Genomic DNA, 26,293 nt, shown 5'->3' with positions numbered 1-26,293 from the left:
TTAATCAATCGACCCAACATGTGACTTTTACCAGATGACAACATTTGAATAAATTGATTTTATTTACTCATAACGAGTCAGATAACACATACCAATTAAGTCATACAACATAAGAAACAAATTTAAATTGAGCTAGTTTGCTTTAACGAACCCATGACCCAATAACTATCAAACTATAATTCAAATCATTCAATAAAGAAACAGAATAAACTTGAGTCTGTGATGTTTATCACCAAAAACAAATAAACTGTCACTTAAGCCCTAATTTTAAACCCACGCACTTGGGCCAATTAACGGTATTATAATTTAACAATCCGTGTCTGTATCGCCTCAGGTGAGTCTCTGGCTCATGTCATCGAATCCATCCATTATCTCCATTATCTGCACCGCTTATCCTCAGTAGTGTCGAGGGGGTGCTGGAGCCCATCCCAGCCATCTCCGGGCAGTGGGCAGGGGACACCCTGAACTGGTTGCCAGCCAGTCGCAGGGCACACAGGGACAGACAATTTGCTCGCTCATTCACACCTAAGGACAATTTTGACCGGCCAATTAACCTGACATGCATGTATTTGGAATGTGGGAAGAAACCGGAGTACCCGGAGGACAACCACGCAAGCACTGGAAGAACATGCAAACTTCACACAAGGGGTTCGAACCCACGAACTCAGAACTGTGCCGCACACGTGCTAACCACTGCACCGCCGTGATGCCCCATTGAATCCACTACTGCACAATTATGTGAGTTGAATTAAGTTTTAATTGCTGGATTTATAAAGATTCAGATAACTCAATTAACTTAAAAAATGTATAAAAGTTTTGAGACCCAAGTTTCAATTAAGTCTGGTATGATGAACAAGTGACTCAACTGGTGAATCTATAAATATAATACAAATGCTTCAATGTGCTGCCACTTGTTACCTACTTTGGCCAATTAACCTTTACAATTTAACAATCTGTGTCTGTTATGCTTCATCTAAAAACTTGAGTCAGTTCCATGAATCCAATACTACACCAGTGTGCGAGTTCGCGTCTAACTCACATTAGAGTTCACCAAAATAAATCATCTTAAGTATGAACTGTTTGATGTGAAGTGACCCGTCTTCAGTCTATTATCTTGTGCAAATACTACAACTCTCGGGTCCAAAGTCCAACAAATGTTGTCGTGTTACGCTCAGAGACCTTGTTATTTACTTTCTCGCCAGTCAAGAACCAATTTTTTACTTGCCCGTGTCGTTCAAAACCGTACCAGAAACGTGCGCTAGCTGCTTTGTGACCTTCATTACACGGATCCCCATTCAAGCGTTGAGCCGCTAATGAGGCCGCTCTTTCGAGGAGCCCAAATTGTCTCTTGTTGCGTCGCTCTGTGATTGACATTAACTCGCACCCATTTAAATTCAAGAGATGCCGTCCAAGCTTGTTGAGGCTCACACCTGATAGGCAGGTGGGAGTTAGTGGCTAGCACAAGCCGGCAGTTGAATGTTATTTTTTTTCTTTTTTCAATATACGGTATATATATTTTATTCTCCCTTCCAAACATCTTGTTGGCCCTTGGAGGATCTAAACAACGCGGCCAAGTTTTGACAGTTTTTCAAGTCATTATGTTGGCTTGAGGGATGTGAAAGTGTTTTTTTTTTTTTTTTTTTTTTGCCAACTCACACCTATCAGTCTCTGAACCATGAAACTAAAATTGATGTGAGGGAGCAATAAAGCTTTTCGTTTCCGTAGTGCAGTCGTTGGCACAGTCGCCTAACATGCAAAAAGTCCCTGGTTCGAGACTGTGGAAACATTTGTCTGCCTGGAGAGGGACGGCCGCCACCAGGCTGCACTGTCCCAAGGCACAACACAGGAAATGGTGTCCCTATGACCTTAGTGGTTAAGGGATCCAACCAACCAATAAAGATATTGGGGTGTGTCATGAATTTAGAACTAGGGTGAAGGGGAAATGGCTTAGCCATGGAAAGAACGCTGGGTCCCGATTTCCAGTAACAGACCTTGAGGTAGTGTTGGCTCCAGTACTATCTCAGCTACCATCATGATTTCCTTACTGATGGACGGCATCAATACTCTTTTATCCCATCAATACTCTTTCATCCCATCCCATGAGCTGCAATTCAAGGAATACGCTTTAGAAAATTTTGACAGGATTCCAAATGAAATAAAAATAGTGCAACTCAGTTTTTTGTGGTTGCCTAACTAAAGGTGTACTGCCCCGGTGGGATTACTTACACCATGAGAAATATTGCAAAATTCCAAGAAATAAGTCGACTATCTTCCTCACCGCAGTGCCTATTTTAAGATCTATTTTAAGATGGAAGACAGACAACTTCAAAGTCTTTGCCTGTGCATTGCTGTCATAACAAAAGACTTCTCATTTCTTTTTGGAAGATATTTTTATTCTTTCTTGTCAACACAAAGGAGGCATGCTCTAAATCGGTTATTATTTTCACATCTAGTTTTATTTGGCATTGCCGAGGTGCACTCTTGCTGTAGCCGTCCCACAATGCGAGGCTCCGGCTTCAACGCCTTCCTCATTTTTAGGAAATTCAGTGATCCTGTTTTTGCTTTGTTTTTCCCACAAAATGGGGCCGCTGTAAAAAGTGAGTCTGGTATCTACTACATAAGAGACAAAATATTTGCCTTGGGTTGTTAAAGACTGAACTATTGGCACACTAAAAACACTGGCAAGGGTATATCGACTTTGTTCTGGCACAACAGCGAACCAGTATTTACTTCGGGTGATAAATTTTATATCCACTGATGGAAGGACCTGTTTTTTCCCCTCTCTCCTGCAATGGATTTATTTCTACTGCTGTATATAACATTCATTAGAAAAAAACAAAAACTCTTTCACAATACCTCCCCAAAAAGACAATCCTGCTGTCTGAGGTGTTTATTTGCATTTTTAATTAAATGTAAATTAATGCCTACCAGTTGGATTTAAGTACATATTTTGCCATGGATTTGGGCAAATCTAAAATGATATACTGTAGTCTTAAAACACTGCCATGTCTTTACTATTCACAGTGGAATTTCAAAATTCCAGCTCCAAAACATAATTAATCCGCTTCTTTATAGCTAATCTCTGATGCAAAATGCCATCTTTAACCCAAGTGCAATTAGATCAAATTTTAAAGGGACAGTGTATTATTTGGCCACTAAATATCGCTCTATTGTGCCGTGTAATAAAAATGAGCTTTTAAAGCACATGGAAGAACACAAACTCAGAGAATCATTGACCAAACTGCACCGTTTTTCTTCTTTTTCAGCCAAGCTTACTGTAAGCTTTTGTTTTCATTTTTTTGTGTACCTGTAGCAGCATGATGGCCATCAATTATTCATCATATTATGTAAAATAAATGCATATGTTTATGTAAAAAAAATCACGTTTAAATGATACTTCATTTGCTTCTTATGTAGATTAACATAGTTTTTACTTTTAATAAAAAAATACCTCTATGGGAGTTCCTAAATTAAACACTGTTTTTTGAAATACTTGATACTTACAACAGTAGGACTTTGAAACAGAATAGACATAAATCAAATTAAAGTTTTTTTGCTTAATGCTGTTGTTGAGTGCTGACCGTCATTATTGTGCTAACTAAAATTAACTATAAACAAATGCAACACACGCAACACTTTGAAGCGGCGTATGTATACGTAGTAACGAGATGAGTTTGTGTGAATGCAATCTTCAAGTATTTGTACTTTGTCACTCCCTACAATTTAATCTGGCTCACCGCCGCATAATCTCCTGTGGCTGTTTATTCAGCAGCTTTCCGGCCTTATTGTAGTTTCTCCCCAAGGGAAGGAGGGGTAACAAAAATGATTTTAAACTGAAAATGACACAGCTAATCAAGACAAACGAAAGCTATCTATGTGACACTGACAGTTTCATATCCATTATCTTCACCGCTTATCCTCACTAGGGTCGCGGGGTGCTGTAGCCCAGCTATTCTCGGGCTGTGGGCAGGGGACACCCTGAACTTTAGAGAATTCCAGCCGTCTGCTCTTGAGCTTCTTGTGTGTTTTTGACTCGTTTGGTGCCTGCAGGAGACAGGAATGTCCCGCTTCGGTCTCTCCTCCAAGGGTTGAACCGGTGGTCGGTCTGAGGCAACGTTGCATACAGAGGAAATGTGCAAGGTGACCTATATTAGTGAATGTTAATGGAAGGAAGGAAGCAAGTGAGGGGGGTAATGGGGGAGCGTTATGGTCAAAGAGATGGTCAAAGCCAACCTGCTTCCAACACATAGGAGATAAAGGATTGTATAAAATGATACCACAGTATACAGAAACACCTCGATACTTCGCGCTTTGGTTATCGCTGGTTCATTTTCCATCATGGATTGTGTTCTGCATTCTGATTGGCTAAACAGAAGATGCTTTCAAACAAAGTTTGGACCGCTCCACCCGCTAAACCAGCTCATGAGCCATATGCCATATCTTTGGCGCTCCCTAGTGGCTTTTTATTTTTGAAATTTATAGTTTCACAGTACAGAGGCTATTTGTAAAATAATATTATGAAGTACTGTACTTTTATCTGTTAAACAAATACTTGTGTTTGTTTTTGTGTAATAAAGGTTTCTACTTTGCAGATTATCACAGTTCGCTGGGGGTTCGGCCGCTATCAACCGGTATAGCCGAGAACTGTAAATGTATCTAAAATGCAAAACAAAAAAATATACTCAATTCTGCCAAAACATTTCCAAGCCAACATTTGTTTCTAGGTATGTGCTAGTGCTAATACTTATATAAATATCAAGCTAATACATGTCAGATACCTCACTTTATCTACCAGTTCTATTATCAGAACAAAAATAAATTCATAAAAAGGATCGAAAATATAATTTAGTTTGATGTGGGTTGTATTGTTATTGGTAATGAGTTACAAGGGATTAAGTCAGGGGTGTTAAACTCACATCATATAAAAGAACATTCTCACAGTGCCCATTAAAAGTGTGCCTTAGCTGTAGGGCTGAAAGTCTTTTGGAGGCTATAAATTATGATTCTGGGGTGTATACGATTCATTTATAAAACGATTATAGAGTTATATTTTTTTTCCTTAATTTTTTTTTCTCGTTCACTAAAATTAGTGTTCGCACAGGTGCTTAAATTTCTTGAAAAAGCTTGAATTCAATGTTGTGTGACTGCTTTCTGGTGGCTTGGCTTTGGCATTGTATTTCTTCTTCCCTTGTCCTCAAGAGCAGCTGGCATTAGTTTGTACAGCTTCTGCCTCCTATGGGTCGCATCCAAGAGAACATGCTTGAACTAAACAGGGGAAATTAAATGTGTATTAGTGCAGGGATTACGTATAAATTATGGCATTTATTATAGGCCATACAAAAAATGAAGGTAGCGCTTCTCAGTGGTAAATTGTAATCGGAAGAACTTCTTGCGACTGAAAAAGCTTCACATTTCGTTTAATTTTTACCCATCACCCATATGGGGAGAGATTTGTCTCAAATCAAATATATTTGTTATTTTCAGAAGATCTAAAAATCATGTCTTAATAGATGCAAATGCAAGATATGTAAATTACAGATATATTAGTGGTACTGAGAAATAAAAATATTGGCTTTGAAATTCCTTAAGTGCTTGAATCTAGCAATGGAAACAGTGTAAGTTTTGGTGAAATTACTCTTTGACCTTTTTTTTTAAGACAATAAGAAATTGGAAACAGTGCGTTTCCAACTATGGTTAACTTTGTTTTTATTGCTGCTATTGTTATATCATAACTGTTATTATTAATATTATTGCTATTGTTATTATTATCATTGGTGCCGCAGTGACGTTTGGTGACTAGTGCTATTATGGCGTTGAGGGATGGGTGCGACAAAGATTAGTGTATAAAATATGTGACTATTGTTTTTATCATAATTATTGATATCTGAGCTATGTAATATGTTTATCCATGAGACTTTGTTATATTAGACACAAGAGGAGAAGAGGATCTGTAAAATGTATTTAATAGGGAAGATGAAGGGGTAGGGAAAATAAGCTTCTGCTTCTTTCTACCCCTTTTCGAACATGTTATATAACATTATTTTGTTGTTGAGTTATTGTTTTTGTCCTGTTTTTATTTTAATCTTCGAAATAAGGTTTTCATTCATTCAAAAGCTCTCGCGGGCCACACAAACTGATGTGGTGGGCCACATTTGAGCCATGGGTCATGGGTTTGACACATTGAAGAAACATATTTAGTAAAGAGAAAATATTAAAACAATAAAAATATATACACATTTAAATAGAAAAATAATCTGCTTACAATTATAAACATTTAATCGGAAAAATGTAACTCCCTTTCTAATTTCTTCCACTTATTTTACCTGGGTCTTTTCAATGATGTATAATTTGCCAGTAAACGCAAATAAACCCCCTCAGTTTTCTTATCCAAAAGAAATTTGGTCCACGTGTCTACCATGAGAAGAAACCCTAAAAATCCCCTTGCAAAGCGGTAAAATTAACGCCACTCAAAGTCTGCCTATTTCAATGGCGGCAACGCTGAAGTTTCTAAAAAGCGTGGTAAGCACTTTTCATGATTCCCTGCCAACCTATTAAATGTATCATGCGCATGATGTTTCAATTAAAGTCAAAAGGGTGTTTCAAAAACAAACTTTTCCGCAGTAGCAAACCGTCCCAAACGCAGATGGTCCTCACTTTGAAAGAAAAAAACTGCATGCGACAGGTGTGGCGGGAAAGTAAAATCTGTTTTGCCTTGTTTACATTGAGGCCGGGTGGCAAGGTGGGCGTTAATATTTATTTTTTTGCGAGGGAAACCAGCAGGCTGCACAGCCAGGAGCCGCGATTCCTCCGTCTGCTTCGCCAATTGACGCCCCGTCGCTCGTTTCGTCAGCAGGCCCGTTAAACAGCAGACGGCAGCGCTGACAAGTGGGGAAATTGGTGTGGAAAAACACAAAACACGCACATTTGTGCACTGTAAACTTTTGTAATTACTCCTGCCGCCAAATGTTTAGGGCTGCCCATGTCAGTAGTACCACTCATGTAGTATTACCCCAAAAATATAAAGTTTGGGCTGAATAAAATCTCAAAACATTTCATGCAAGAGGAATTGAGCGTGGAATCCTGACCTGGAAACCACCAGTGATGTAGATGACATACGAAAAGGCGATCAAGTTTCTCATTGTCACACTAGTTTTATTCACGGTACCAGAGATGAATGTTAGAAAATGGGGAAAACAGAAAGTTGCAAAAATGCATGACAAGAATTGATTAAAAATTTGCTATGTTGGACCCATACAACATATTATTGTCAGGAAATCCTTCCACTTCAAGGCAGTTCTAATTTTGTTACTATGTTCATGTATAACACGCAGTTCTAACTTCTGATGTCTGTATAGAATTTTGTTTAACATTTTTCAGCTCTAAGCATTGTAGGTGATAAAAGTTGAATATGTGCGGCTATGTTTAAAATAATTTCTTGACAATGTAAATTATGAACACAAAGGAAAATACAATTTACAATATTTTTCAAGTACTTCAAAGTCCGATTCGAAATTTTTTTTGTTTATTTTTTTAAGCATTTTCGAAGGGGTGTCGCTACTTCGCGGATTTTCTCTTTTCGCGGGTGGTTTTTGTCCCCCATTAACCGCGATAATCGAGGGATTACTGTACACCAAAAAGCTATTTTCCTCTTTTGCTTTTATTCATATGTTTCAGGAAGATTGTGTCTGTTTTCTCAATTTTCTAACATTTGTCTGGTACTGTGAATATATATAATATACAAGGTAAAATTTAATGCATTTTCTTGTCATCTATATCACTGGTGGTCTAATGATTAGGATTTGACGCTCTCACTGCCGTGACCCAGGTTCGATTCACGTTGCGTCTAATGCTTTGCAATTGTTAATTTAACACTAGTTATTCAGTACACTTAACAACTTAAAAAGTTATCTTTTAATGCTAAGTCAGTAAACATTTGTTCCTTAAACACTGGTTATTTGACTTTGTATACATGCTAGTTGCTATGTAAGCTTATACAGAATTAATTATTTTTGAAATTGTTACTGGCTATTTGGCTGATATACGCATTTCCTATTTTCATACTCTCCCTACAATTTCTCTTTGTGCAGATGGAAAAGGAAGATTGAGACTTGAATCTGATTTTTTTTTTTCCTTTTAGAGAAAATGCTTAAATTGAACGGCACAAATATTATGGTATCACGCAACCATGTTATAGCTGCCTCAGATTCCAGCCAGACATGTGCAGATCCGCAGTCATGGTTGTTTAAATACCTCATGAGCTGTGCTTTCTACAGCACCAAATGTACTTAAACAGCCATGGCAAAACCTTTGACCTGCAGGTCATACCCTTTTTGTTGGGTGATTTAATCCGGCCCCCCATAAATTTCTGAGTGTGTAAAAAAAAAAAAAAAAAAAAAAATAGCGAGTCTCTAGGTCATTTCTATCAAGTTATGATTTTTTTAAATAAATGAGGACCGAATACTCCCTCTGGCTGCTAAAGGGCAGAGAAGAATGTACTCCGCTTTAGTTGGCCCAGCTTATAGTTTGATCTACTGCAGTCTAATCCTTCTTCATTCATTTCGAAATCGAATGACAATTAAAGAACAAAAAGAAATTCTATTCATGGCTTCGTTTTGAGTTTGAGTAGTGTGGTGAGTTAGTCCAGGTGTAAAACTGCATTCACACAACTGTTAAAACCAGTGAACATAGTCAATGCCAAACATGTTTTCCTATCGTTTGAATAAATGTGTTATGTTTAGAAAAGATCCCTATAATGTATAAGGTAGGCTACTAAAGTAAGTATCTATGGTAAGATAAATCTTTTAAGTTTACATTGTTTTACTAATCCAGCTTGCTTGAGAACAGGAAGTCTGGATTCCATCTCGAAACAAACTGAGTTTGTCATTCCTGCAGCAAAATCTAGCAACAAACCTGTTGTAATGGAGATACTATATATTTCTTTTAGAATTTTCATCCTCAGTTTTATGTCGTATTAGTGAGTTTCTTTGGGTATTATATGCTATAGAGGTTGCCAGCGATACTATTGTAAGTATAAAATGTATTTGTTTTGTGTTCTTGGTTTAATTTTCAATGAATTTGAATGAAACTTTATTTCGAACACGAGAAAACAAAAAGTAAAACAAAAACAATGTGAACGTAGCACGTCAGAAATGGAATAGGATGAAGCATATGCTTATTTGATCCTACCCCACCTCCTTAATAACCTCAAAAATATACATATTTACCTAGGTTTTGTGGATGCACAGTCACTCAGTCATCATCCTCATTATCATCACCACCACCACTTTCACCGCCCTCATTGTTATCATTGCTGTCTCCATCCATTTTCAGCATACTATATAATAAGAGTATCTATTATAATAATAATAATTCTCATTGGTGCTCATGGTGACAACTGATAGCTATGCGGTGTGTGTTTTCCTTCATAGAAGTATCATTGAACCTGCTGGACCACCATTCTTGAGTGTCCTGATCTTTGCATTAAAAAGACATGGAAAATTGGAATAGCATAGGAATTTAGAGCCTTTTTCTTCAGCCTACTCTATTTGGGCATCTGCTTTAGCATTGTATTGTACAGCAGTCTTTTAGCAGTCTTTTTTTGTGAAACTCTTTTGTTATTTCCTTTTGTTTATCAATGGTTGATGTTGTTTTTTCTGATGTGCCTAAATAAAAAGGAACAAAAAAATACAATATTACAAAAAATTCAAACTGTAAACTTCTTTTTTTTCTTGTTTTGTTTTTTAAAGAGTCTCCTCCAGAGAGGTCCGGGCGCCGACGGAGCATGCCCGGCAGCCCGACGGACAAAACCACGCCCGCCATGGAGGCTTCATCCACCGCCGCCACGCCGTTCAGAGTCACAGTGAGTACTGTGAGTGTGTCTAGCTTCTTTTTAACATCGTAATACACAGTATTTCTTAAAAGTCGACCGATTATCAGGCGGGCGGATTATCAGCACAGATATTTGGGAATTTGGTGGATATCGGTATGGGACGATTATTTGGACTCCGATGCAGCCAAGCCTCTCTCACTCTCGTGCCTAATGTCTCGGGCGCAACCCACCCCGAGCCTTCTGATAGGATAAGAAACTAGGGGCAAAGCCACTGAACCAGAAATTTTACATCTCACGACTTTTACAATTTTTTCAAATAGTAGGAGAAACTCGTTAGAGCAAAGTGGCAGTTCTGAGTCCCGACATGCCTGTAAAACCGCTCCTAATAATAAGATTTTAAAGCCAGTGGTGGAAAAGCGTATGTGTGATTATGAGCTATCGTAAAACGTTTAGTTAACTTGTTTTAGGGACGCTTAGGTGGAGAATGATATATTAGCTCTTATCATAACATCTGTCCATCTATTAAGCATGTGTGTTTGTGAATGTAGAGAGCATAAAAAGCATGCTAGATTTAGCTGTTTTAGCTGTTACCATAACATTAGTTGGTCAATCTGGCTGTATAACAGGAGTGCCCACACTTTTTGCTTTAAGCTAATTTAAGTCATTTTGACTGTATTGACATTTTTATTTATGTTAAAAAAAAAATCAAGGAGCTATATAAGATTTTATGTACCTTCATAGGAATTGCTGCTAAGCCTAATATATTTCCTTCTCTGTTAGATTTTGGTTTAAGTGAAAGATTAGTCGTGATAGATGTTTTGTGTTCAATACTGAAGTAGGAAGTACACACTGTGTTTATTTTTGTCAAATACTCAATACTTGTTTTTTTTTTTTTTTTTAATTTTGCCCTGAATAAATAGATACATACATTCTTGAAAAATACAAACAGTAACCTGTCCCACACAAAATAAAACTGAATGTAAAAAAAAAAAACAGGAAAACAAGCCATGGTAAGTCCAAAAGTTCAACACAGCAAGTGAGCACTTTTGGTGAGCACTCAGTCTGGCATCCAGATGGAGAAGACAAAAACCTGGCAGCTTTGATGAAGTGGAGATCTTTTTTTTTTTATGTGTGCCGCCCAGGGTTTGAGTTTGAGCGTGTCGGTGCCGGTTCTCCACAGATTCTGCTTTCATTTCTCCCTGCGTGACATCAAAGCGGGTTGAAGCCGGCGCACACAGGCCAGCACACCATACACAAGCAAATATATATAATATATATATATAAGGGAGAACAACTTAAAAATATATATAATTTTGCTGTGTGACATGAGCAAAGACTGCGGGCAATGAACGCAAGCAAGAAACCATGTGCTGTTAAAGAAGGTTCTGATACACATTTGCATTCACTCGGCCCCATGTAGCTGTACGAGAGGCCCAACTCCTGCTGCAGAAAACCAATGGTTGCCAAACTTTTGTAGGCGAGCGCCCCCTTGGCTCCCCAGAGAATTCCTTGCTAGTCACAGCATTCGTTATTTCTCTGTGCCTTTCTGAACTTTTTTCGTATGGCGTGAAGGACACAAAAATGAAGAATACAATGAATGCTTCCCGCACCATCGAGAAACGTTTCAGACAGCCAAGATGCAGGCCAATTAGCCAGCACCTCTTGACTTGATATTTCCAATGCCGATTGGCCAATTCATGTCAGTGTTTTTCATACTTATCCTGTTACCGGACACCTGCTCTACGTTCTTTCTGCATCTCGCTGAGAAGCGTTTTTGTCCCGCACCCTTCGTAATGTTGCCTAAACAATGTTCCTAACCCTTTTTTCTCTTTCTTTCTCTCGCTCTCTTACACTCTTTCTCTTGCTCTCTTTCACCTTCTTTTTTCTTTCTCTCGTCCCCATTAACTGAAAATCAAGGTGTGTGAGAACTGTGGTCCGGCAGAGGGCGCTTCGAGACCATATTTTAATGCACGGCGTCATCTTGATCCAAACCCAAATTTATTTTTACTGTATTGTGTTTTTCAGACACCAAAATGCAACTTCAATTGGTATATAGACTCCGGTAAAAACAGGGTTTGGAGACTACGCGCTACAATAACAGCCGAACCATTGACACACACTGCTCACTCGATATGGAGTTTCTAGCAGTATCGTGGAGACCCTTCTATGTACTGGGAGAGTTAACTGTGGTCTTTGTGTTTGCTGTTTACTTTCCACCGCTAACCGTTTCACCGGATGCTAACATTAGCATAGCGCTAAATCTCCTGCCCGCTGCTATCAAAAAACAGCAGCTTGCACACCCCAACGGACCTTCGTCGACGGCGACTTTAATCGGGCATGTTTATGGACTGTACTCCCAAATCCATTTAATTGTGGACTGAGCAATTCGGAAAAACACTGGACTATGTGTAATGTGTAATGTAAGATCAAACATCAAACATTCTGGTTGTATCCAGCAACTCTGTTTGACCCTCACCCCCCTCATCATATTTGCTGGTGTATAACATACATTTTAAATGTATGTTTTTTGTTGAACTATTTGACTAACACTTGTATTTCTGTTTTTATATTAAAACATATAAAACAATTATAGTATGTTTTCTGCCCAATTTTGAAATCCTAAACCTCAATATTTAAATAATAATAATAATAATAATTTCCTTGTATTGTCATTCTGTGTAACAATGTACACAGAACGAAATGTCGATTGCACCTGACCCGTTGTAGCGAGCCGATGCAGCCGCAGCCAACAGAGGGCGCCGCCGACCACTTTTTAAGTCTTAGGAATGACTCGGCCGGGGCGCGAACCACCGAGAGGCGGATATTACAAATGTGAGTTTTTTAAAAATCTGAATTAGCTATTAATCAAAAAAATAATGGACTCTTTCGTCAATTATTAAAGTAACTACTATTCGCAGCCCTAATATATATTATTTAATATATCGTTTTAAACCTTTTTGTATCCTGCACCTTTTTCATTTCCTTTTCTTGATTTGAAAACGAGAAGCCCTCCAATTTTGTTATACTTGTATAATGACAATAAATGCCTTTCATTCATTCATTCACAACATTTGCATCTTTACCATTCATATTCCGGGGCAATATGCAGCGTGCCACGTTTAATTCTGTAGACAAACAGCCGGTTAATTGAGCGTGAAATTCAGTGATGAGTCATCAATTTGAAGCTAATTAACAATTAGCTGCGGATATTTGCATGAATAGGGAACGAGCCAAATGGCACAGCAGAGGTGACTTGTAAACACTGGAGAGTTTATTAAAGGGACAGTGTGAATTATGTAGCGCCTGGTGGTGGTAAAAAGAATCATAAATATATTCACACACACACGCTAGAGATCATATTTTAAAAGGAATTACTTGTGAAAAATTCATCCTCACTGCTCAACAGTTTGAGGACATTTTGTCGTGTCTTTACAATGCTATTGCAAAATGGATAAGGTATTTGAACAAAAACCTGCATTTTGCTAAGGATGCATTGATGAAAAATGGAGAACACTTTTAGGTGCTTCGCACTTAATGGTGCTAGTTTAGCACATGGTCCTAATTTCCGTGATTATCTGTAAACACACATTTAACTGGCATTCTAAATCGGTTATTTTAAGAATATTGAATCTTTAAGAAACTACAAACTCATTCAAGTCGCCCAAGAAGGCTATACGTCCACGGAAGACAACTTTAAGAGAGGACGGGTCACGGCGAAGGATATCAATGGGTAATCGTTTTTACACTGTAGCTGGAATTGCTTGCCAGTTCAGTGCTGAAAATTGTAAGAATCTGTCTTGCCGTTTAATAGAATTTGGACTGAAGGCCCACACTGCAATGACCAAACCTCTCATTAGCAAAAAAAAAAAAAGCTAGACTGAGCTTTTGTTGTGTGGACAGAGGAGAACTGGTTCAAAGTTCACTTCGGTGATGAAAGAAAAAATATTTCATTGGGTTATGATGGGAAGCTTTATGTTCGGGGACACATTGGAGAATGACTAAACCCAAAGTGTGTAAAAAATGTCAGTGAAAGGTAGTGGAAGAAGTGTTGTGGTTTGGTCACACAGCTAAATGGGTAGAATTTCCTTTCACGTGAAAACATTGAATTAATGGAATGTCCTGCGAAGAGTCCTGATCTCAACCCAATAAAAACACCTCAGGAAAATCCATGGTGACAAAGTTGTGGGCAAAAAACATCTACAATCACTGAACTGTGGAGAAGGCTGGAAGAAGAATGGGCCAAAATCATACCATAGCAATGTGAGGCACTAGTGCTATCCTGTGGCAGCAGATGTGCTGAAGGTACTCTTGATCTCCAGTTTATATATTGATATTAAATATACTGAGGTTATATGGTAGGTTAAATTGTTATTATATAAATAGAATGATCAAATAAAAATGCAGTAGCACTCTACATCAGGGGTTGCAAACCTTTTTGAAGCTGAAAACTATGTTTTTTTGTTACTGTTTAGTGGAAAGGACTGACAGTTTGTTATGCATATCTAAAATAACGCTTTTTTACTATATTGTTACTATGTTATTACCTGTTTGTAATTATTAGAGGTTAAAATAGGCTCAGTCAAATACTAAACATCATTCCAGGTGAGAAATCAAATTTCCTAGAGAATCACAATGTACACCAACCAGTGGAAGCAGTAATCCCTTCAAAAACAGTGGGATTTTTTTTGGGGTGTACATTTTTTAAATTACTTCTTTACCCAAATAATGTCCTGTCGATGCGTCCGTTTCCCACGGAAGAGTCTGTGGCAATGTCTGAAGTGCTCCTGAGCTCAATCTGTCAAAATGTTTTTGTCACCTTGTTTGAGTGCCGCTTCGTTTCTGCACTCTCTACCAAAGTTCCACTTTGCTATCACGCATGGCACACAAGGTGATTAAGAAAATACAGGCATGATATTTTCAGATTTGTGTGAAGTAATCACATATGGACTATCCATGAGATACATTAGTTGTTAGAGCATTCTCCTAAACACCAAAAGGTCCCCATTTGTTGGCCTGGAGACGAATGGGTCCCACCAGGCTGTACTTGCCCAAGACACACTGCAGGAAATGGTGTCCCTACAATCCTCCCGGATAATGGAGCCACCTACCTACCAACCAGACATTTAAATAAAAAGGCGAGAAGACATTAACAGATTTTAAACTTGCACGGAGGACGGAGAGAGAGGCTCTCAGATAAGAAAATTCCATCCCTTCTTAAAGTCTTCCTCCGATACCCCTCTTTTTATTAAATCTTTAGGCCTATTTACAAAAAAAAAAACATATCAGCCCTAAAGGGTGTAGGAATCAAAGAACAGCAACATGATTGGCCTGTAGCAACAATGATGCAAAAGTCAAAACAAATGGCAGAGTCCAAATAAGGACATGGCATCTTATGAAATCTCCTTTCCACTCGCCCAATAGAAACAAGGTACATATATACATAATTGCATATTATTGGAACACTAAGTAGTTCTAACTGCACTCAACATGAAAGACTACTAAAAACATCACACATTAATGTAACAATATGAGTGCCTAGCTGACTAAACCATGAAACGATATAATTGAACACTTGTTTTATATTAGTTTTTTTTTTAAATAGATATGTGTTAATGGAACTAGATAGATAGATACTTTATTCATCCCCGAAGGGAAATTCACATTTCCAGCAGCATCCCTTCGCTGAGAACAATACAATAATAAAACAAAAAGAATACAATATACAAATACCCAGTGTGACGTGCAAATGCCCACTGTAGCGTGTTATATAGAGTAACTAAATAGTGCTACACAGAATACATATTGCAATAAGATTCGGTAATATGCAATGTAGGTGGTGTGGTTTACTGTGGGCTTTTACTCTGCTGGGTAGAGTTAAAGAGCCTCATGGCATGAGGAAGAAAAGATCTCTTCAGTCTGTCCGTAGTACAAGACAGTGACAGCAGTCTGTCGCTGAAACTGCTCTTCTGTTTGGAGATAATGCTGTGTAGTGAATGCGATGGATTGTCCATGATTGACCGCAGCTTTTCCAGTGCCCGTCTCTCAGCTACTGTTGTTAGGCTGTCCAGCTCTTTGCCCACAACAGAGCTCGCTCTGGAACTAATACTTTTCTGAGTAACTACTTGTAGGGAATTTTTCCTTGAAAAGGCATTGTGTAATATTTAGCATTTCTGAAGTATTGATATGTATAAGCAAAAATACCTGAATTATCGTGTAAAGGTGTGAGGCTTTTTTTTTTACTAAATTTGTACTTATTTGACATAACATGAGCAAACATAGAGGGAGCTGAAATGGTTGTCCGCCATCTTGCTGCTATGGGTACCCTTAGAAATCTCAAAACCTTGTGTAAGTCTAGGCAAAAACAGAAGAATAGAAACAGTGCGACTTGGTCACTAGTAGTTTGTATTCTTCCTTGTGCTTTGTAGCTCTTTTAGGTTGCACTACTACTACGTTGAATGGTCAAATAATGCACGCTGTGCCTTTAAGAAAAAAAGAGTGGGAATTTACTGAGATTTCTTCAAAAATGTGAAGGGATTATTATGTTAAGCAGTATCAGTAAATACTATTGGCAACAAAACCCTTAACCTTTGGGATGCACAAGATTTTGCAAAAAACAAATATTTGTCTGATTCAAAAGAAAAAAAATAGGCAAAAAAGTATGTCTCCGGCAGCGATGCTTAATTTTCAGAATTGTTACTAAATTTAATGTGTGTGTGTGTGTGTGTGTATATTTATATATTAAATGAGCAAAATTGTTTGGGAATTAATTAATGAAAACAGTAATTTAGTCTAGTCCAAGTCACGTCGTACTAAAGATAAATAACATTTCATTTTTTCTCCACACATATATTTATGATCAGGGTTTGCATGGGTGCTTGGAGTCCGTAAATGCACGCCAATATGCATGTCCTTGCACCCGCATCATGAATGAGCTGACTGGGGCTGCAATGACACCAGCCAGGAGATGGCGGCAAAAAGTAACAAAGTTCCAAATTTCGTACAGCTCCTTTAAATGTCGGTCTAGCCCATTCATTTGGTCATTTTATCAGTCTGTCAATCTTTCCCTGGCCACCCATTTTCTATTTCGCCCCCCCGACTTGACATTTACCTCAGCATGCATCTGCTTTTAACTTCCCCTCGGCATATGTCTTTTCCCACCCGTTGTTTTAGCCGCCTGACAAAGGCAAATTAACTGCACTTGGCGGTCCCGCCGACCTGTGGATATGCGCCCTCCATCGCAAGTCTCCCCCTCCCTCCAGGGGGCGAGCTAGGTTAATGTAGGCGTCAGTCTTTGGACAGATTTCTGATTGAACCTTTGCAAAAAGGTTCCGCTGAGAAAGAAGTGACACACCGATGGGAAATAAATCTGCTGTGATCGTCTTCATTATTGTTGTACATGATTGTTTTTTTTTTTCTTCTTCCCCGATTCACTTTGTCAGACCGCAAGTTTTTGGCGACCAGCCTCAGTTAAAACAATTTATCTAATGCAGGCATGTCAAACATACAACCCGCAGGCCAGATCTGGCCTGTTGGATGATTTAATCCAATGATTGAAGTCTGGATCCTGCAACAGAGCCAAACTGAGTTGGACATACTTGATCTTCAGAATTAAATAACAATTCAAAATCTAATAAGCTGTACAGAATTTGGAAATGAGTTACTCTGCGCAGCCATCTCCTGGCTGAGTCATGATTGCAGCCTTTGGCAGCTCTTTCATGCGCGTGCGTGCAAGTACGTGCATTTCTTAGATGGGCTCGAGTAAAGCTTTTTTTTCTTTTTTCTTGGGGTTTGGGTAGGCCTCTTGATTTATACCTAAACATCTTATTAATTTCACCATTTTTCATGCTAATACATATTTAAAAAAACTGGGCACGAGCTCGACTTCACTCTCCAGACCTTCCCTCTGCCCCATTCGTCCTACCTAATGTGTTCCACCCCGAACAGTTTTGCCAAAAGTAAGACAATAGAAAATAGGCGCAGTGGAAAATAAAGCAGTTGTGCGTTGATAAAGGAAATATTTTTGCAATCTGAGGCAAATGTTTGTCATGTGAGTTTGATTTTGCACCTAGCGCCCTCTTGTGAAACGTTCCTGAGTGTTTGAAATAAACGTTTGAAAAAAAAAAAATCCAATTCAGTCAATTGATGCAGTTTCATGTATTTCCTGTTATCGTTTTTGTGCATACTAGTTTTGCTCCCGATTCGTTTCCTGGCGACAAGTGTTCTTCCCTGCAAAAAAAAAGTCACCGTCTAATTATCTCTTATGTTTGAAGCGTGATTTCGCAGGTGCATTAATGGTCCGACTCTGGTGGCGCAACGGCGTAAAAACAAAATTCAAGGACGCTGTGAAACAATAGAAATGGTAAACATGTCTGAAGGAGGGCTGAGCGAAGACAAAACATGGTCGCGTTCAGACCAAAAAAGTGTAAACAATCGGGTGAAGACATTAGAAAGATTGAGCTCGTAGTAGGTGATGCTCAGTCAGAATTAGGCGACCTGAAATGTTAAAAGAGCCTTGTTGGACCCAAAAAACATGTTTGAAGCTACAAAAGATTCAAAGGTTATATAAGCCTTATAAGGAAGGCATACTCTATATATATCCTGTATGCATCTATATTTATTTGAAAACATTAATAATTGTGTCATGTTTGTCTTACAGACACCAAATAATTTCCCATTATCACACATTTTTGAAAAAGCATCACAGATCCACTAGGGAGTGCCAAAGAGCTGAATGTGTCCCCAGAGCCAGCTGTGGCTGACCCCCCCATGCTATGTGCAAAATAAGATTAATGATTTAATGACAAATTTTCTGTTTGCAAATTGATCCGTCCCAACAACCGCTATTTGGGCACACATGGATTTGAGGCAGATACTCAATAGCATGACATTTTCAGAGCAATCTAGCATATGAATATTAAAAATTGTTTTCACATTCTAGCATCTGAAATCATGCCTGGTTCGGGATAAACAAATGAAAAACATTTTAATGAATCGTAGTACAAGTAACCTGTTTGGTTTTGTACCAAAAAAAAAAATAAACATTTCATAAAATAATATGCTCTATAAAGTTAAGTTTAACCTACTTTTGGAAGATGAGCTTCAACAGTTGGGCGACTTTCTCCTCTGTGGTAAAAAGTGGCAGAAAAAAAAGTGATCCAAACATTTCTCAACACCATCATGCTTCCATATTCCACTTTCATTTTAAATGAAACGGCTCTCCTCTTTACACTTTACACCAACCATATTGAATGGATGCACGAGATAGTAAACAATAAAAATGTCAACGTTCTTGGCGCGCTGGAGATTCAGTATAGTGTTTACAATACAAAATAGAACTTCCAGCAACGTCCGGATATTTTTCGACATTCCGAAAAAAATATTCGTATCTACCATTTTAGGCAAGTCGAATGGTCGTAAGTAGGGGAGCCTCTGTGCATGTCAACCCTTTGAATTAAAAAGTGCTAGATGTTATCTCACACTATTTTTACGCACAAAACACAACCTGTCTTCACAATATAAAAGAAAAACAAAAATTCGCTCGTTTAAAATCTGGAGTGGTACATTTTTACGAAAACAGAAATCTAATGCGATCGTTAGAGCTGTTTATGGCTTAGTCTTGCTTCAAAATAAAGCAGCCGTAGACTAAAATACTGGTTTCGAGTCATCCATCCAACTGCACTGCTTATCCTCAGTAGGGTCACGGGATTTGCTGGAGCCCATCCCCAGCTATCTTCGGGCGGTGGGCAAGGGACACCCTTAACTGGTTGCCAGACAGTCGCAGGGCACAGAGAGACGGACAACTCACTCGCTCATTCACACCTAAGGACATTTTGGACCGGCCAATTCACCTGTTTTTGGAATGTGGGAGGAAACCGGAGTGGCTGAAGGAAACCCACGGAAGCACGGGGAGAACATGCAAACTCCGTACAGGCGATTCGATACCATGACCTCAGAACTGTGCCGCGGACGCGCTAACCACCGCCCTGTTTCGGGTCAGATTTCTGAAAAATTAGAGTTGGTTTTGCACAGAAGCAGAGAAGAGGAAAACAGTCGTAAAATTTTTCACTAGATCCTTCGAGCCTCTCCGGGACGTAAATAGTCATCAGTTGCGCACCGTTACATAAACACGCTACATTTAATTAGCACTCTGCAATCATCCTCTCTTCTTCAACCCCCTCGCTTCTCTCGCCAAATCAAAGCGGCCCCTCGTCTCTGCAAACACCGGCAGCCTCCCGACACTTTTTTTTCCCCTCCGTATTCTCCTCGCTCCAAATGCCAGCCGACAGTTGCCATGGCAACGGTGGGGCGCTTGGGGAGCGCGATTGCAGATGTTCGCCAGGGTGAAAGTAAACGCGTTCATACAAAGAAAAAGGACGAAGGAGGAAAATAAAGCTGAGCGCAAGGCGTGTGTGAGGCGAATTAGTGCTTGATTACCGTGTTTGAATCGACACCAGGAACGGTTAGACCAATGATGTCATTAGCACGGAACCACAACACCTAATTGTTTAATAAAGAGGGTCGTCACTTTTGTTGCTTCCTGCCGCCTCTAGGTTTAGATGACATTTTTAACCTTGTCCTGACAGAAGATGAACAACCTGGCGGGAAAGGCGGACAAACTGGGTGTACAAGCAGCAGTGTTTAGGGGTGCAACTAACAACTATTTCAATCATCGACTAGTCACCTACCGTTGAAACAATTAGTCAAATAATTGGATGATTCTTACATTTTTTCTTAAATTTCGCATGAAGTTGATTTAATTATATGGAAACACAAGAAAAATGTTTACAATGACAAAAACATCTTGTATTGAACATCCCGCAGATTTGTAGAAAAATATATTAAAATGGACTAAAACCTATTAAGCACAGTGTACATAAATGCATAAATAAACCTTGGAAAATTCTTAACGGCAGGCAATCCCAAGAGCCAAGAAGAGATCCGCAGGTTCGAGAGCATTCTCCATTCGGGCCCCGGTGCTGTGGAATGCTCTTTCCCCTGAGATACGATCTGCAACCTCAGTGGAACTGTTTAAATCTAGGCTTAAAGCACACTTCTATTCTATAGCATATGAATAACCTATAATTTTATGTTGACAGTATCTGTGTATTATTTGCCCTCATGTAGGTTTTAGATCAGGAGATGGTGTCATAATAGTCTGTAGTTTGCAATAGTCTTTTATCTGTACAGCCCTTTGAGACTCTTTGTGATTGAGGGCTATACAAATAAACATGACTTGACTTAAAAAACATTATTTCTTGATTTTATCTCGCTAAAGCAAGACCAGGCTCATAGGTAGCAGTAGAACAGTAAATAAAACAAATGTTGGGTGCATTTTGTGAAGAACATTCAGTTGTCAACTGCGAAGTCTAACAAAAGTACTTATTGATTCTCAACAGTTCGAAATCGCTTTTGAAAAACTGACATTTGTCGTTTTGAACATCTTAACAACTGACACTTGTTCTTGGGACTGAATTCATTTAATTTCAAAGTTCAAATTTGTCAGACACTATCTGGCAAGTCACTCAAGCTCTCTTATAAAGATATACAACGCATGTTATCAAAACTATATCGGTTTAAACGGTACTTGAATCATAGTCAAGTTATGTTTATTTGTGACGCCCTTAATAACAGAGTCTCCAAGGGCTGCACAGACCACAGATTATTGCAAGCCACAGACTATTATTACACCATCCCCTGATCTAAAACCTACATGAGGGCAAGGAAAAACTCAAAAACCTAAATCATGAGGAAAATGAAGAAGGCTTCAAAAAGGATCGCACATGAGGTAATCCCCCTTCCAGGATGACCAGGCTGTAATGGATGCTGCAATAACAAATAATACACGGATATTGACAGAATAAAATATAGGTCATTCATATGCTATAGAATAGAAGTGTGTTTTAAGCATACTGGGACGAGTCGGACTCCGTTTTGTTCTACTGTCAGACCTGCTTTTTATTTGCTAGTGCATGACTGAGCTACTGCCATGATACGCACATTCTGCTTGGAAGACTTTGCAAGTAGTCTTTTCATTCGCCATATCCATGCTAAAATTTAAGTTTTGTTACGGATACTTGACGTCGACGCTGCCATTTCTTTGTTTATGTTGGCACTCTATACAAAGAAGCTCTTGCATTTTGCGACTCCCAGCTGAGTGTCTGATAGAAAAACCTGACAATAGTCAATGGAATTCATTATTGTCTATTTCTCTTAGCGATTTTTGTCTATATCGACTAATTGTTGCAGCCCTACTTGAATGTGATGTTTTTTTGTTTTTGTTTTTTTTTGTCTCATCAGGGCTTCCTGAGCCGGAGGCTAAAGGGCTCCATCAAGCGAACCAAAAGTCAACCCAAGCTGGACCGCAACTCCAGCTTCCGGCACATTTTACCGGGCTTCAGGAATGTGGACAATGACAGGTGAGTCAAAGTTGGGCGAGAGCTGCAGTGTTGTTGGTTGCGCACATTGTCAACATGCTGTGGGCAATGTTGTTTTTACAGCATGGAGTTTTATCGAAATCATTATTTCTTGGGAGGTCTGAAACATAATACCGGACTATGTCACCATTTTTCAACGTCGTTCAGCATCTTATGCAATGATGCGGCTGATTTCTGCATTTTTTTCTAACTGCCCCAGGGGCGCCCAAGCAGTGAAGGTTGGAGTGAGACCGGTGGAATATACCAGTATATGTCGAGGAAGATGCAAGTTTAATGTAACTTGGCACTTTGTGTGTGCAGCACAGTTCTGAGGTCATGAGATCGAACCTCCTGTGTGGAGTTTGCATGTTCTCCCTGTGCTTGCATGGGTTTCCTCCAGGCACTCCGGTTTCCTCCCACATTCCAAAAACATGCGTTTCAGGTTAATATGCCAGTCCAAATTGTCCCTAGGAGTGAATGAGCGAGTGAGATGTCTGTCGATGTGTGCCCTGCGACTGGCTGGCAACCAGTTCAGGGAGTCCCCTGCCCACTGCCCGATGAGAACTGGGATGGGCTCCAGCACCCCCGCAATCCTACTGAGGATAAGCGGTGAAGATAATGGATGGATGGATTTTATGGATTGTCCTTGATGTAACAAAGCAGTTTTCACAGACATTCGAAGAAGTTGAAGATGACCAGGGGACGTAATGGTTAGTTACGCCGCCTTTATGGTTTTTGGGTATCTTGTTTAAGACTGATGGTGATGTTTATCTATGGTCATCATATTGTAAATCCCAAGAATTCAAGCTTTCCAATTACATTAAGCATGATGATTTCAGTGATTGGTAACATTGTACAGACACGTATTTGTTTATCAAAAAGTCCAAAAGCCTGCAGGCGGCCGTCAAGAACTTAAGGTACCGTATATTTTAAAAATTCTGTGTACCGTCTCTTTTTGTAAATCTCATGCTTCAATATGGGCACCTGCGGTTTATTGTCAGGTACGGCTTTTGTATATACAAAATGTTTTTTCTTTTAAAGATTTACTGGGTGCGACCTATAATGAGGTGTGCTCTATAGTCCGGAATTAACGGTACATCAGCAAATAAATTAGGGATCTTCATTTAGATAAAAGTAGTGCTTTGCGGTTATCTTGCAGCATCTTTGTGCCAAGCCACTAAGCCTAAGTGGGTTTGAGGTGCTTTATTTGGACAAAAGTAGATTTTGCGTTTTTTTTGTGTGGCATGTTGAGGAACTATGCCGATGTAAGTTGAGGAATTTCATTTGGACAAAATGCTGTGGCTTGATGCCATCAGGTGGGACTTATTTAAAACCTATTCAAGGAATGTTTCAGCCGGATTCATCTCTCACAAAAAGTAAGACTTATTAGACTGTGGATTTTGGTGATTTCATTCATTTCTATTTCCCAAACATATGGCCCGTGGTCCAGATAAGGCCCACCAGCAGATTTAATCTGGCCCGCGAGACAATGCCAAGAGAAGCACATGAGAAAAGTGAGCCATATCACGTCAATGCCCTGCAGTTTTAAATATATCCACTGGGTATTGCCAAAGCTATGCGCCACTATCAAAGCAAACCCCCCACAGTAGCTGTATTTTCTGACTACCACTTCTCAACCATAGGACATATGAGGATACATCCATCCTGATGTTATTTTACATAAAGTAGAAGTCACAGGAGAGCTCTTTAGGACAATTTGATTGCACACGTCGCAAAATCACAGGTTGAGAAAGTTATATTTATTTTTCACCGTGGAATCCCTTCTGGGATCGGCGTCATGTTCTTCAGGCATCCTGCTGCCACGCTCTTCCATGTATAACTGTCCCTCATACCAGACAGCACAGTGGGGCTTTAAATTAGTGTTTGTGTGCTATTTTTGTCACTTTCCAGTTAGCATGATTTTCCCCGAGTTAGATAAACTTGCGGAAATGAATTTAATTGTTGTTTTTTTTTTTTCCAAATGCGCAGTTTACAATGTTTAAATAAATTTAATCTTAGTGAACCTAATACAATCTTGAGGAAGAGAAACCCTCAATATCCATTCTATTATCGAGTCTGGCATCCCTGAATCAGGATTTATTTGTCGCCTCCGAAAGATCTCCATTCCTACAGCGATGGCGCTGTGCCATTAATTTACTTGCCTGGCCCCTAGGAGAGTATTTTTTTCTACCATGTTGCCCCTCAGCTAAAATCCTAGCAACTCCAACAGTAATGAATGAACAAATTATTATGTTCTCTACTTACGAATTTAATTCATTCCGCGAGTAGATTTATAACCTGAAAAATTTGCGAGTAGAGGCGCCTTTTTAAATGTAAATCCGCTAATTCGTTCCAAGAAATGCAAAAATATGTTGTTTTTTTCCCCAATAAATCATAAAAAGCATCAGAAAATGAAACAAATACCATACAAAAAACCTCAAACAAGAGGCACACAATGTTAAAGAATAAAGGAAATAATTATATATATATATATATATATATATATATATATATATATATATATATATATTCTCTTACTTTTTAACTGGCCTCTTTGTTTACTGGTCCTCAGCAGTGTTTTTTGTCCTGTTTCTTTAAGAACTGATCCAATGACGTCTGCCTTTGACGGCTTTTGACAATCCCTCGGAAATGCGTGAGACAGACGTCATCATAATGAGCAATAGCCCGACCAGTCAAAACCTTTTCTGGGTGATGAAGTTTCACGAATTTCGAGACTTCATGGAATTTTGCCAAGATGTCTTTAATTTTTCCTTCATTTCCTCGGTCACCGTGTCGCCGGTAATTTATTTTCCTTTAATCCACGGAATGAACAACCTCTCAATCTCATCGTTCGCAGGTGACCTTTTCTTCAAAATGACCGAGATGTCTTTGGAAGGAGCCACATGTTTTGGCGCTTCCTTCTGTTAAGTAATCGTGGCAATTGTATATGTATTACGGCCAATTAATCTGGCGACATCACAAATACAAATCCCCTTTTCATAACGTTCAATTATTTCCTGCTTTGTTGCAATCTGTTTTCCGTTTCTTTTCTCCTTGCTGCTCATTTTTTCGAATGTTGTTCTTGGGGTCCATCATTAATGCTTAGTATCGCTAGCATATAGTAGAGTACAGTACTGTTCACAGAGCGGGAATGGGACCGTAAGTGGGCACAAAGAATAAGCGGTAGACACAAGAGCATGCTGGCGCTCACGCATACGAGTTCGGGTTGCCAGGTACAGTACTGCGGAGCGCCGAAAAGCAGCGCGCACGGTACTGGTCTGTTTATTTGTATCCTGAAAAATATTTCGTACCTTGAGGCAATTTTTTTAGGCTCAGTTTGCTCGTAGCCTGAAAAATTCCTATGTCGAGACGTTCGTAAATAGAGGTATGACTGTACGTCTTGCCCTGCGACTCACTGGTAACCAGTTCAGGCTGTCCCCTGCCCACTCTCCCGAAGAGAGTTGGGATGTGCCTCAGCCACCCCGCACTCCTGGTGAGAATACGCGGTGCAGATAATGGATGGATGGATGAATAATTACCATCATATTTTGAGCACTTTGGTTGGGCTGCATGAAAAAGCCCTAGGGCCACATGTGGCCCTAGGGCCGTAGTTTTGCTAACCCTGTTTTATAGGAGGCCAGATGATAAAACTCTCCCTAGAGGCTTTCTACCACGCTGGGAAATGGTACGCTCGCAGAATTGGAGAGCAGTGCACAGCGAGAGGAGTCTTATCTGCCCTGCAGGGGGCGCCTGCAATGGTGGTCACCGTTTTTTTTCTTCAGTGTTGACCAGTACATGATGAAATGGGATGATAGAGAGGGGATGATAGAGAGGGGATTTCAGGGACCGAAAAAAATACCTGTGTTGCAATATGCGAATTCTTGCAGGGAGTATTTTGATTGCACATGTAGTACTTATTCATACAAAGAATAACAGCCCGGCCCCCTGAGGCAGAATGGAGAGACCGAGTTGCAGATGAGAAGCAGAAGCAGCTTGACTCCCAAAATCAAATATTCAGCCATGATAATCGCAGGCCGGACACTCTCTGGCT

General features: G+C 39.4%; 1 protein-coding gene across 7 annotated transcripts in view; it reads left to right on the top strand.

The window, feature by feature from the left end:
• The window catches only part of dab2ipb (DAB2 interacting protein b), a 148,015-nt gene that overhangs the window by 52,668 nt on the left and 69,054 nt on the right, over positions 1–26,293 (top strand). For 4 of the 7 annotated variants that reach the window (XM_088356111.1, XM_088356109.1, XM_088356113.1 and 1 more), the window contains 2 exons: positions 9,747–9,868; positions 22,127–22,245. In XM_088356111.1, coding sequence (XP_088212237.1) covers positions 9,747–9,868; positions 22,127–22,245 — 241 coding nt within the window. The remainder of the gene's footprint in view (positions 1–9,746; positions 9,869–22,126; positions 22,246–26,293) is intronic. The other 3 variants (XM_088356110.1, XM_088356115.1, XM_088356112.1) reach the window with 1 other exon arrangement.

Source organism: Urocampus carinirostris, chromosome 16 (assembly GCF_059441175.1).
Source record: "Urocampus carinirostris isolate Australia breed hairy pipefish chromosome 16, RoL_Ucar_1.0, whole genome shotgun sequence".
Lineage (NCBI taxonomy): Eukaryota > Metazoa > Chordata > Actinopteri > Syngnathiformes > Syngnathidae > Urocampus > Urocampus carinirostris.
This window is presented reverse-complemented; position numbering and strand designations above follow the sequence as displayed.